The sequence below is a fragment of the Centruroides sculpturatus genome, unplaced genomic scaffold (assembly GCF_000671375.1).
Source record: "Centruroides sculpturatus isolate CEXI.00-Female unplaced genomic scaffold, Cexi_2.0 scaffold50, whole genome shotgun sequence".
Classification (NCBI taxonomy): domain Eukaryota; kingdom Metazoa; phylum Arthropoda; class Arachnida; order Scorpiones; family Buthidae; genus Centruroides; species Centruroides sculpturatus.
The window spans coordinates 201,980-216,095 of record NW_019384891.1 but is presented as its reverse complement, the minus strand read 5'-3'; the positions used below and the strand labels follow the sequence as shown (position 1 = coordinate 216,095).

Sequence of the window (14,116 nt, the reverse complement as noted above, 5' to 3'; positions counted from 1 at the left end):
TACGATCTTCTAACGACAGCACTTTGCATTTCGGACATTTTCCAACAAACTGAAATGAATTTCCTTTGTTGCTAGACTAATTTATTAACACCTGCACCTAATTTCAAGGGTGGGAGAAGTGCCCGGGATGGGTTCGAACGAGAGTTTAGACTAATTCATTATATTAGGAGGTGGAAACGTTGTTGAGATGGGTTCTTACAATAGTTTAGACCAGATACATTCGCGAAAGTGGTCGCTTATTACAGGTGTTGTATGTTGTTTCGGACCAAAAATCGATGCCCGCGGTCGCGTTACACAGGTGGTCGTTTAATACAGGTAACTTATACGAAGACTCTATGGATAAACTATTCGGTGCCAGAAATTTTTGCCCGTTTTGGCAGGTGCCCGTCGAATGCAGGTGGTCGCCTAAGCAGTTTTCACTGTACCGAGTTTGGTATGTTTTTGCTATTACAGTATTCAAAAAAAAATTAGAAAACATCGTGCAATAGATCTTGACGAATTTATAGTTTCACCTGCAGTGGTAGTTTCAAGGACAACGGTAGGAATAAAATAGCTTATTTCGTTGCAAAAAAAAAAAGAAAAAAATTCAATGGCAATTGATAATTTAAAATTTATTGACTCAAATGCTTTTAAAATTTGGAGAACCAAAAAAGTGTTTCTTATTACAAATGCGAACAATCTCGATGTTTTTGCAGAACGATTAAAAAAAAGAAAAGAAAACACTTTTTGAAATGATAAGAATAACTGAAAACCAAGAATACGTTGCATTTTTAGATAAGCAAATAAATTACTTTCAAATAAGTAGTATTCGATTATCAAAAACTATCATAAAAACTAATTGATTTGTTTACTCGCATTTTTCGTATTCAACGCGCTTTGTTAATGATAACAATTCTGCTGATAGATGGCGTTGGCGATTTTTCTTCGGGACTTTGCTTATTTTACGTCATAACCTGACAATTTCCTTATGAGACGGTCGAATCGATATTTTGTTAATGGATGATTTGTATATTTCTTTATTTGTCTACATTGCATTTCGTTTTTAAACATTTTGAAAAAGCTAATGTCTTTATTTAAAGCGAGGGATTGGTGGACTACTAATTGCGGTAACGAAGATTTCGATAAAGGTTGTTTATGTGTAGCTAATATCGATAATAATAACGATCAAAATGACAAAATTATTGTGGGAAGTCACAATGGAACTTTACGTGTTTATCAACCGCATCCAGAAAAACAAGAGAATGGAAAGCTGAGTTGTTTTCAACCGGATGAGTTATTATTAGAGAGACAGCTTAATTTTCCTATTATTGATCTAGCCGCTGGGCGTTTTACAAGTGCCTCTGAAGAAACTCATTTAGCCGTATTGCACCCTAGAAAATTATCTGTTTATGCAGTAACCATAACACCTGGTGCTGTTGATCATGGTACGTATTATCATTTGTCCCTTCTATATGAACATAAATTACAAAGAAGTGCTTATTGCTTGGTTATTGGTCCATTTGGAGAAGTTAAGGGGAAGGATTTCATGTGTGTTCAGTCTCTTGATGGTACGCTTACTTTTTTCGAACAGGAGAGTTTTGCATTTAGTCGTTTTCTACCTGGATTTCTTTTACCTGGACCGTTGAAGTATCTGTCAAAGACAGATTCATTTGTCACGGTCTCTGCCGGATGGAATCTGGAGAGTTACAGATTTCAAATATTAGCGGTAGCGAAAGATGCGACTGAAGAATCTGAGAATATTACTTATGGAAAGAGAGTTATGGCAGATTGGACATTTAGTCTCGGTGAAGCTGCATTGGATATAGCCATTATCGAGTTCAAGACTGCTCCGTCCATAATATTAGTTTTGGGTGAAAGAAGTATATTTGCCTTCAAACAAAATGGAGTATTAAAATATATAAAAAAATTAGATTATAATCCATGTTGTCTTTTAGCTTATCAAGGTGCTATTGAATCAACTGTAATGATGTTGATTGCAACATATCAGTTTACTTTATTGATTTATCAAGATATGAATCTTCGTTGGGCTGCACAATTGCCTTTTAATCCTGTATCAATTTGTAGAGGAACTATTTCAAACATACCTGGTATGATGATAATTTTATCTGATTCTGGGGAACTTGCCTGTTGTTATTTGGGAACTGAACCGTCATTGTTCATTGTTCCAGTTTTGGAGTCGAGAGAAATTGATTTCATGAAGGCTGAGCAGGAAATGCATGAATTAAGAAAAATTATAAAAGCAACAAATAATGCTCTGCCAGGAAATAAAAGGATGGAAAGTGAATTGTCAATTGTTATTGTTATTCCACCACATTTAGATACAGTTACACCTAATGAAAGTTTTGTATTATCTGATGATGGGGAACCAGTTCCGTCCATTACTGCTAAAATACAATTGAAAACAACTATACCTGTTCAAGATGTAAGACTGATTGTAAATATTCAACAACCATTAGTTTTATCTCAGAGTGAATTTACATTTAGCACTATATCTGAGTATTCACAAGTGATGGTGTCTATCCAAATGAAAGCACCATTTATTCCGTCCAGTCTGAAATTACATGCCTTAGCTGTTTATACAAACAGTAGTGGAGCTCCAAGAATAACTGAAAGTATAGTTGCATTACCTCTTCAGTTAGTTGCAAAAGTTGCTGTGCCAATGAAAACTGCATCGTATAAAGTTACTATTGATACAAATAAACAGACAGTTTCTTTACATGAGTTATTTGCTGAATTTTCTGATCCACCTTCAACAGTTGGAAATGTAATAGGATTTGAATTTCATGGAGGACAACAAGTGTCTATTCTTGCCTCAAAAACATCACAACGATACAGAATTCAAAGTGATTATTTTGCTGCTTTATGGCTTTTCACTTCAGAATTAATTCAAAGACTTTCTACATATTTCAAACATGAATATGGTACTAGCAATGGCATTAAATTTTCTTACACTTCAAGTATTCCTTTATCAGATTATTTTGAGATTATAGAAAAGCATTTTGAATGTCGAATGAAATTAATGCAATTGGAAGAATTATTGGGTCAGAGAACAGCACAGTTTAGAGTTGTCCAAAAACGTTTACTTACAAAAATGAAAGATAAGACTCCGACACCTTTAAATAATTTGGATTCTCTTTTAGAAGCAACTCATAGACAGATAATAACCTTGACAGAGTCTATAGAAGAATTTACTCAAGAACTTGAAAGTTGTTGTTGTACTTTAAATTCTGCTACACTGTTAATTACATTATTAATTAAATTAACAACAAATATGACAGATGATGAATATTCAGTTTTGCAGTCTGTATTTTTTCCTTTTTCTGATGTTGACTCTCACAAAGAATGGGAAGAAACAGTCAATGCAGCTATTACACATATGCTTGCAACTTATTTAATACAGTCAGGAAAGGAGTCATCTACAGTATCAGCTGAGAAACTAGAAATAATGAAAGATATAAATAAATTTAAAAAACATATAACTGTTATTGTGGATAGAATTTTAAAGGGTGCAAGATTCAATGAATCAGAAAAAAGTTCAACTGACAATAAGAAATATAATAAACAAGAAACTGTGGATTCACAAATCATAGAAGAAGAAACGTCTGTTCCAATAGGAAGTAGATTTGCAGAGAGAAGTGATAAATTTGATGGAAGAGCACCTAGAATTTCTGCACAAAATTCATTATCTCCACTAAAAGAAGTGGAAAGCAAAGAATCATTGTCAAAATCTGAATCTAACATATCTAATTTAGATGATTTAATTGAAGAAAATGTTTCTAAAGATGATATTGCTTTTTTTTAAAATTCTAAGAAATTTTCATTTTTTATCCTGTAGAATTATTTATTTGGAAATCTTAAAAATTAATTTATCAAATTATTTAATTTATTTTTTAATTTTGAATTGTTTTAATTTTATAGAAAGAAAAATTTATATTAATAATAATTATTATTATTAGTTTTTGTGAATTAAAATTTTATTTAAAGTAAGTTTTGAATTTGATTTTTTGTTAATGTGATATAGCATATATTATTTATGTTTCTTTAGTCTAGTTTTAATTCATTAAGTATTTTGTATAAAGAAAATATACAGGATCTTCCAAAAAGAATGCTACCATTTTAAATTACTGTAATTATGTTAATTATTATTATAATATATGTGATGTACACCAATCAATAGAGTAAGTTTTCAAGTTTCATCTCCCATCTGCATTCAAACATCTTGTCACATATTTCCTCTAAGAAGCTCCGTAAATGAAAATGGCAACTTTGCAACAGAGAAGGCATTTTGTACTCTGCAAAATCTGAATCACTTATCATTGTGCAATATGAGTAGTGTAGAATTGTATCTGCTGTGAGGAGTGACAATGGATAGGCTGTAGTGAGCATAGGAAGAATGTTTCCAATGTTTTAATGTACTGTCTATTAAAACATTCTCAGTTAATAACTAACACAATTACAGTAAAATACATAATTAATTTAAAATAGTAGCATTCTTTTTGGAAGACTGTATTTAAATATTACATAATCATTGTTATTTTACAAATGTACAGTGGGTGATCGATTAATGAACATAATCCGTTCCAAGACTTTGTTCGCTATCTGAATTGTTCATTAACCAATTATCGATTTACCATAGGTTTCTATGGGAATTTAATTAATTTGTTCTGGAGACCCCCAAAAATAAAAAATATATACTTTCTTACTAAGTTTATTTATATGTAATAATAAAAATACATACATACACAGTCTTGCATTTTTATTAGTCATGTTTTTTCCGTTTGAAAGGGTTAAAGAATCTGTCTAATGTCGATTGCTTTTCTCTCTTCTTCAGGATTTTTCGTAAGTAATTAATAGCATTGCAATTGTAAAAATCCCCAAGCCTCAACCTGGTTTGGATGCCATTCTAAGACCATTGTTCTGACATCCTCCCACTTCTTCAAAAGATCTTTAATAGCAGATATCAGAATTAATCCTCTTTTTCAAAAGAGAACATATCTCGCCGAGTTTCTTGGTGTTCTTAGCGTTCTTCTGTCATCAAATTAGTTTCAGGTTCCATTATGAGCTCTTCAATGTTCTTTATTTCTCAGATGTGATTTTTGTTACTCCTTTAGCTGCTTGAATCTTCTTGACTATACAGTATTTTTCTTAAATAAGATTGAACTGTGGCCTACTGTAGACCTGTTCACCCCATACTGCCCAGCAACATTAGGCATCTTCTGCCCACTCTCACCTTTCAAAAAGAAAAACCAACACAAAACTTAACGAGTACCCACCAAACAGTCTCGCAAATACATAAAAGAATTGTTTTGTCAGAAAAATAAAAGGCTGGAATTACAAGGGAGAGTTTCAAAGTTCAGAGGAATACTATCCGATCGGTATATACTGGCTTGAGCGTCAATGGCAACGTCTCACACACTCCGAAAAGTTTCGAATTGTTGCCTGAAGACAAGGGAAGATCAATCGGTATTTATTATTTTACGTTGCTGCTTCTTGTGTTTGTTCTGTGGGGTGTTCATTATCCGATCATGTGTTTGTTGTCCGAACATAAAAATCTTTCGCGAAAGTGTTTGTTATCCGATCACTCACTGTATTTGTTTTTGCACTCTATTCTACTATACCTTTAGAACCTCATGATTTTATGATGTAAATATTTTGAAATTAATTTTTAATTATAGAGAGATTATATAATTACATCTGAATTTGAGTGTTAATGCTATAAAGTTTAAAACAGCATATTGTTAACAATGTATGTGCAGTCTAAACATGTTAACATTTCAAATTTAAAAAAGTGTGCTAAGCTAGTTAAAAAATGTTCACTAAATTTTTCAATTATTATCAATTTTAATAGCTCTCAATGGATATAAAATTTTTTCTGTTTTATTTATTTTTTTATGAAATTGATTTTATCACCTTAAAATATGAGTTCTGTAATATTCATATAAATATAAGATTGATGTTTTTTATATATAATCATCATTTTTTTTCATGTTAAACTTGAATATTGTGATATATATAGAAAAATTTTTATATTAGATAGAATATTATTAACAAATAATTAGTGCCTGTTTTTCGATTTATATAATTTTGTAAGAAGTTTGAAGCAAAATATCATATCAGCACTTGAATATGAAAATTTAACTTTATTCTCACATCAATAAAAGAAAAATTGTAACTGGTGTGTGTTAAAATAGTTTAATATAGTTTTTGCTGATATTTTCATGAAATGAATATTTGATAAATTTATAAGGGTACTTAATATTAAATTTTGTATTCATTTACCATAATATTTCAAAAATTCTGTAGATGGCAGAAAAGAATGTTATATGTGTTATATAAACTGATATAAATAGTAAGCAATTATTTCCTTTAATGATAGAAACAAAATATTTTTGTATAGTATTTATCTGTTACAAGAATATGCAGATATAGAAAGATTGCCTTAAAATTTTAAGTACAATTTGCTTGTCTGTATCTGAAATTTTATTGAAAAATTTTTGTCATTTCTGTACTGATGATTATATGCTTTTTTTAATGCAATAATGATCTTTATTTGAAAACTTATATTTGTAAATCACTTAATTGAAATGCACATTATGACTACTAGTTACATTGAAAGATTGATTTTTTGTAAAATGTTGTTGTTCATTTTTTTTTTTTGTTTTTTACATTTATTTGCATTTTCAGATATGAATTAAACTAAAAAATTTTAAAGATGCTTGTTATAAGTGAAAACTTTATAAACAATATTATTGAAAATTTATTTTTTTAAATTTTATATAGTATATTTTAAATTATAAACAAAAAAAACAAATGTTGAGAGACTTGGGAGTCTAATTTACTGATTCCTGAAATCTCTGAAAATTTTTTAAATTGGGTTTTGTGATTTATTTCAAAAGGAGTTTTGTATGAACAGGTTCATACAAAACTCCTTTTCAGTTTCATAGTAGATTTTATAACAATTCATTAGTTAAAAGTTTTTGAAAAGTTATTGTTTTTAAATCACTGTCTAACAAAACTGCAATTATTAACAAAATTACTTATAACACTGCATACTTTTCCAGCAATAGAATGTTTGCTTAGTTGGATATACAGTAAGACCCCACTTAATGCTGCCTTGATTAATGCTGATTTGATATAACATGGTCTGCTTGAAACCTTAAAAAAAAAAAGCTCAAAATTTACACCAATTTAAATTATCACAGCATTTTATTGATTCATATACTGCATAATACGATTATTTATGAACATAAACCAATCAGCAAAAGGTGTCAGTAAGTTATAACATATTGCCACTTTTCGCTGCACTTTCCTTAAATCTATGTTTGTTTTGTGCAATTTTGGAAAAAATATAACATCATGGATGCCATAGGAAATATCTACTTCACTTGGTAAGAATTAACTGATAAATGCATGAAGGAAGAGGGAAGAATTATGCTTCTAACACAATAAAGTGTTATAAATTAAGACACTTGGCGACCCGCCAAGTGTCTTAATTTATAACACTTTATTGTGTTAGAAGCATAAACAAATTGTAAAGCACGGTTTCATATCAAAATAAGAAGAGGGAAGAAGTTATAGCTGAAGGTATCCAAAAATTCTCAATGAGAAGAGCCTATCACTGTATTGATAGGTTGACCAATTTGTCAACCTAATTGATAAAGCAGGATTTGGAGATATAGACAAGCAGGATATTGAGTTACTGCAGGTTTCTGGTGAGAGCCTTACGAATGACGACCCTCAAGAACTGACAGAACAAGGAATTCACATAGAACTGGAAAATAGAGATTCTGAAAACGAAGAACCCAAAAATTTCTCTACAGATTTCCTTAGTAAAAGTTTGGTAACAATAACCGAAATCATTTATCAAATTGTAGCGAATGATGCAGATTTTGAAAGAAGAGCAAAAGCAAAACGAGGCATTTTGGATGCAATCTTCTGCTACCGACATTTGCTTAAGGAAAGAAAAAAGCGACAATGAAACTTCACAACTTTATTGTGAAAAAAACAAGAATTTCATAAAAGTCAGGACCTGCGTCACAAAAAATGAACTTTACATTTCTGTGTACATATGTTTGTGTGTTATTTAACATACATTATGCAAACTAATATAAAAATAACTTAAAATTAAAGTAAAATTTGTTTATTTTTGGTCAAGTGTTCCCCTTTCCCTATGTACTCTGTGTTAAAATGATCTTGTTTAACGCTGTTTCGTTTAGCACTTTGTCGTCTAGGAACACATCCCCTGCATTAAGCGGGGCCTTACTGTATTTGTATGTATAGTATATAAAAATGTTAAATTGCTGGAAAAGCATGCAAGATGTTAAGCCATTTTGTTTTTGAATACGCTACCCCGACTTACGCGAACCTGGAGTTACGCGATTTTCAAATCTCATAGATTCGTCTTTTGTTTGAGCGTCACGCAACCCTTGATTACTCACTCTCCCCACACTATTGTTCGGCTTACATGTTCGGATGTGTCGCGCGGAATCGACGCATAGCTACAATTTATTTTGTGTAATTTATTTCTGTTTGTTATATCTACGGAGACTTGAGAGACTCTATGTGGTGATTTCTTGTAACTGTGAACGAACCAAAAGGCGAGATAAGATTAACAAGAACATTTATTAGCTTACATACATCTGACTTGGATTTTACACAAAAAGCATCTGCAATCGTAAACAATTGACGAAAAAAGTATACATTTATCAGATAATAAACAAAGACTCATTTTGTAAACAATTTACCTTTTGTATATACAACTGACAAGATTACCTTTCAAATTATAAACAGACTCGATCCCAAGCGGTCTTTTGATCGTCGGACATACAAAAGAAATGAACAGATGGCGCCTAACTTAAGCGCGGTTTACAATAACGAATATGATTAATCTTAACACTCTACTATGTCATCCAAACGAAGTAGAACTGATTCTTCTGCATCAAACAAGAAAAGAAAAACTTTATCTTTGGAATGTAAAGTTAACATTATTAAAGACTTCGATACAAAAATGAAAATTTGTAAATTGGCAAAGAAGTTTGATCTACTGGAATCAACGGTCAGAACAACTATAAAAGGTAAAGAAAAAATTCTCAAAGCTGTAAAAAATTCTCAATCTTTAAATTCAATCATCATTCGTAAACGTTACGGTATTATCGCTGAGATGGAACCAATGTTAAAATTATGGTTTGATAATCAAGTTAATATGAAAAATTGTATAATAATATAATTTGTTATACATATGTATTATCTAAGATTTTATTAAACATTTTTTTCTAAATTATTGTTTTCTTTAGTCTCCGGTCCCAATTAAAAATTATTTGTATGTATTTATATGCAAAATTATACCCCGACTACGCGAATTCGACTTATGTGGTTACCGCTCGGTCCCACCTATCGCGTAAGTCAGGGGTATGACTGTATATAAAGAGCTTTCTTTATATCCAAATAAACTATTATTCTACTATCTATTATTACTCAAAATCTATATATATATATCACACGTGTGTGTGTGTGTGTGCGTGCGTGCGTGTTTATACATACTGATTAATTAAGTAAAACATGACCATCCTAAGAGATGTAATGAATGGTAGGAGCTGGCAGATTCCAAATGTCAATAAGCAAGAAGCTGTCATGATAAACAGTTAGTCTGTATGTGTAGTGCAACTGAAATAGAATTGCAACGGCAAGGCTGGTGGGGTGTTCCCATGCAGCCATAGTGAATACCTACCAGGTGTGATCTGAACAGAGAGAAATTTCTAACTACTGGAAAAGTTTAGGGCCATCATGCCTTGACACCAGTGGGAGAAAAAAGACTGAACCAGCTTGTAGAAAGAAAAAAAACTGCAAATGATATACAAATTGCAAACAAATTTAATATAGATGACAGGAAGGTGTTCTAATGCATAGTGTATTGTACATAATACTACGTTACAGAAAGGGCAGGGCCAGATTTGGGGCGATTGGAGCAATTTGCACCAATCAGGCCCCGTGCTTGAAGGGGCCCTGCAGCACATCAAAATTTATATATTTAAAAATAGTACATATTACAAAATAAATACCAAGGTATATTATTATTAAAAATATAACAACAAATTTTTTCTCAAAAAGTTCATGTGGATCGAGAGTCAAGAAGCAATCCGGATGGATTTTGATACTATTTTAGAAGATTTTACAGAACAAAAACTTCGGGTTGATTGCAACATATCAGTTTACTTTATTGATTTATCAAGATATGAATCTTCGTTGGGCTGCACAATTGCCTTTTAATCCTGTATCAATTTGTAGAGGAACTATTTCAAACATACCTGGTATGATGATAATTTTATCTGATTCTGGGGAACTTGCCTGTTGTTATTTGGGAACTGAACCGTCATTGTTCATTGTTCCAGTTTTGGAGTCGAGAGAAATTGATTTCATGAAGGCTGAGCAGGAAATGCATGAATTAAGAAAAATTATAAAAGCAACAAATAATGCTCTGCCAGGAAATAAAAGGATGGAAAGTGAATTGTCAATTGTTATTGTTATTCCACCACATTTAGATACAGTTACGCCTAATGAAAGTTTTGTATTATCTGATGATGGGGAACCAGTTCCGTCCATTACTGCTAAAATNAATTAAAAGACCCACTTGTGACTCAGATACCACAGAACTTGAGATCTTATTGAGTCTGCTGTGAGTGTGGGAGCAACATAATTTTAGGCACATGGTTATAATGTTTTGCTTGATCAGTGTATATGTCTTATGGCTAAAGTGAATCAGAAGAAGCAATTTTGAACTTAACTATTAAAATTAAGATAATGTTACTTGCTTTAATTGAAAACTTGAATAAAGTTAGCATTAAATGGTTAATCCTTGCTTCGTCTTATGCCAGACCTAAAAATATTTTCAAATTCAAGCCAGTTGGCAATGTGGCAATGATTTTTTTCATTTCTATGATAAAAAAACACTTATAAACTCCAGGACTACATTATGTTAATAAATACATTTAGAGACGAATACAAAGATCTTAAAAGCTTTTTCAAACACACAGGCTCCTGTCTTTGAGGCTAAGTGCTACAAAAGAAGTTAAAAGCTTCACCAGAGGATCTTTTATTTCTTTTACAATTCTGTGGCTCCATGCATGAAAACCATGACCCACAGGTGTGTTGAATAAAATGAGTATAAAGTTAATGAACCATACCTTTGTTATGTAACTGCCATTGCAGCTAAATTCAAAATAATTATTTTTAACATTTGAATTCATCAATTTATTGGTAAAATTTGGATACTGTTAAATTATGTATACTTAAAAAATGATTGGCTTACAAAAAGCTAATCTCCATGCAAAAAATCTATATCCCACAGGATACTATTAAAACTTATCTTAAATTACTAGGTAGCACTCTCCATTAGTAATCAGTTGTCCCTACTAGAATTGGATGACTGTTCAACATCTTTGAGTCCCTGTTGTGACTTTTAGTGTTCTTACATAAAGTTTTCTGGTGTCTGTCTGTGATGTAAGCTCTGCATAGGAGTCATGATACTCTGCAGGAATGTATGTCTCTAAAGTTAGGAGAAGAAATTGGCTGCCTCCCATTAGAGGCATGAAAGTGCAATATTGCTTCTTGGAAGTCTTTCCCTTTTCCTGCTAGATGCTTCCTGTAAATGGCATTGTGAGTGTACCCAATGAGCATTGTCTTTGGACTTTTTATTCTTGCAGTTTTCCATAGTCAGGCTAATGAATGCCTTTTTTCTTGAAGCTCAGTACACTTCACATTTCCTGTATAGACAAAAAGTGTGCTTGCTATGATATTCTGACTACTTTGAAGGGATTTTTCTTTATGGCTGACTTCATAGATTTGTACCAAGATTCTGGAACATACACAACAGACATTCTTTTTTCTTTTGCTCAATGACTCAAAACATCTATCATAATCAAATAATGCATGATCATGAAGGAAACTTATGTTCTGCAGAGTCAACATCATCTTGATGTGAACAAGCTAATACCAAAATGAGAGTACATTCCTGGTTTTGTTCTGGCCTCCACAAGAATCAGACCATGCAGCTAACTTGCAGAAATTTTCATCACCAGTATCTTTGATTTTGGTATTTATGCTCTTCAGATAGGATATGATTTCCTCAGAACCTCAGCCAGCTTAGTCTTCTGACCACATATGCATGTATGATTGGTTTTCATGATTTTGAACACAGACATTATAAGTGCACAACTGCCTACTGTAAAACACTAAACTAGTATTTATGTGAGAAGTGGGTAATGCCTGTTGAAGATCAAAGACAATTGCCACGGTGAAGGTGCCATTCAGAAGCTTTATGAAAGTCAACTTTTGTTGCATTTTGGGTAGCCACAGCCTTCCTTAAGTTGAGATCATGTTCACTCTAGCTGTTTCTTTTTATCCCGCCTAAACCTTCACCTTATATTTGTCATGTTTTACGTCCATCTAAGCTAGGGTGACCAAAATTCAGTTTAAACACTGTGGTGAATATATCAGAAAATGTCCTGAAGAACACTGGTTCTTCTGTTACTGTTGAGCAATCGTCAATGTAAAGGATCTAATTCCAGAGAAAAATGATCTATTTGGATTGTCTCTGCATATGTAGTGACTTCTGTATTTTGGAATTTTGTTGGTGAATGCTCTTGTAATATCTTTTTATTTTCAGGAATCTTGTAAGGCCTTTTATTATGTTTCTCATGTTATGAGGGTCTTTAATAAATCATAAAAATTTAACTTATTTGCAGCTCTTCATAAACAAATGCTCTTGCTGTTCACCATTTCTGCTGGGATTGTGGTGTAATGCAATATTGTAAATCTCAGTCTGAATGTTTTTGACATCTGTCATTCAAATTGGACCCTATATACACAATCAATAATTTTGTAGAAGGAAGATGACTTGAAAACTGGTTCATAAATGGTGAGAACATGCAATTTGACAAAATGTGGGTTACAGGTTTTATGCATGGGATCAGAGAATTGTATAATATTATTACCATGATCAACCCATATTTAGTATCTATGTAGCTGTACTATAAATTATAGTACTTTTTGTTACTTTAAACATACAATTTTTAGCTTTAAAGCTATGCTTTTTTGTTAGCTAAATCAGGTGATAATTGGTGAGATAACTGGCAAAATTTATTTTCATTTATCTCATTTTTTATGCAATAGAGAAAAAATAAATTCTAGTTGATTTAAAAAACAAAATTTCTTTATCCATGCAACTTACATTGTAAAGATTGTAGATTATCTGACTACAGTGTAACATTATGTTTTTCTTGCTTTATCCAAAATGGGGTGGATAAAAACAGAATTTAAGTTTCATCCTTACTTCACCCATCCGTTTTTGAATAATGTCAGCTTTATCAGCTTGTAACTTGTATAAAGCATGTTTTATACAAAGAAAGTTCAAAATTAATTAATAGATAACTTGCTATAACCAAAGACAAGAATAGAATTAGCATTAACCTGTTAATTGTAGCTTAAAGTGACCAAACTCCCAAATTAAACTGGATATAAGTTGATGTGTGTAGACTAATATTTGGGCATCGTGGATTCTACTAGTTACACCACCCACAAAGGAGGCAACCAGTAATGAGGGGCAGGGTCTGACATATCCAGGACAGACCATCCCTGAAAAATTCCTGGTGTTTTTTTTCAATTGCCTGGATTTGATCCTGTGTCCCTAGACCAGCAGGTTGGAGCCTTAAGGAAAAGTTGACATTATTCAAGAAACACCTTTGATCCTAGTATTACTTTCCTGGCTGTTATGTATACATAAAAAGGAAAAGTATTGGAATTGTGTCAAAAATGATCCTCAGTTTTTGCAAATTCTGCGTTTTGAGACTTCCTGATTCAAAAAAAGTAACAAAAAAAAGGGCAAAAAATTCTGTGGATGTGTGTGTGTGGGCGTCTATTTCGTTTAATATTTCAGGATGGGGTAAAGATTAAGATACGAAATTTGGCATGGTGGCTTGCATATGAGGGGAATTGATGCTATTAAATTTTGGTGATAAAAGGTTGAGAGGGTGGGGAGATAGAAGGGGATCATGTATTTCGAGAGGGGTAGGACTTACTGAAGATTTTATTCGTTATTAACACTTTTTAATAAAATTGATCC

The 14,116-nt window shown here is 32.0% G+C and overlaps 1 protein-coding gene across 1 annotated transcript; it reads left to right on the top strand.

Moving 5' to 3' along the window:
• Nucleotides 1–922: 922 nt before the first annotated feature.
• LOC111631252 (protein PTHB1-like) lies at nucleotides 923–3,834 on the top strand. Its single transcript, XM_023375472.1, has one exon. It carries the CDS (start codon nucleotides 1,064–1,066, stop codon nucleotides 3,800–3,802), a length of 2,739 nt encoding a protein of 912 aa, XP_023231240.1. The 5' UTR covers nucleotides 923–1,063; the 3' UTR covers nucleotides 3,803–3,834.
• The last annotated feature ends 10,282 nt before the right edge of the window (nucleotides 3,835–14,116 follow it).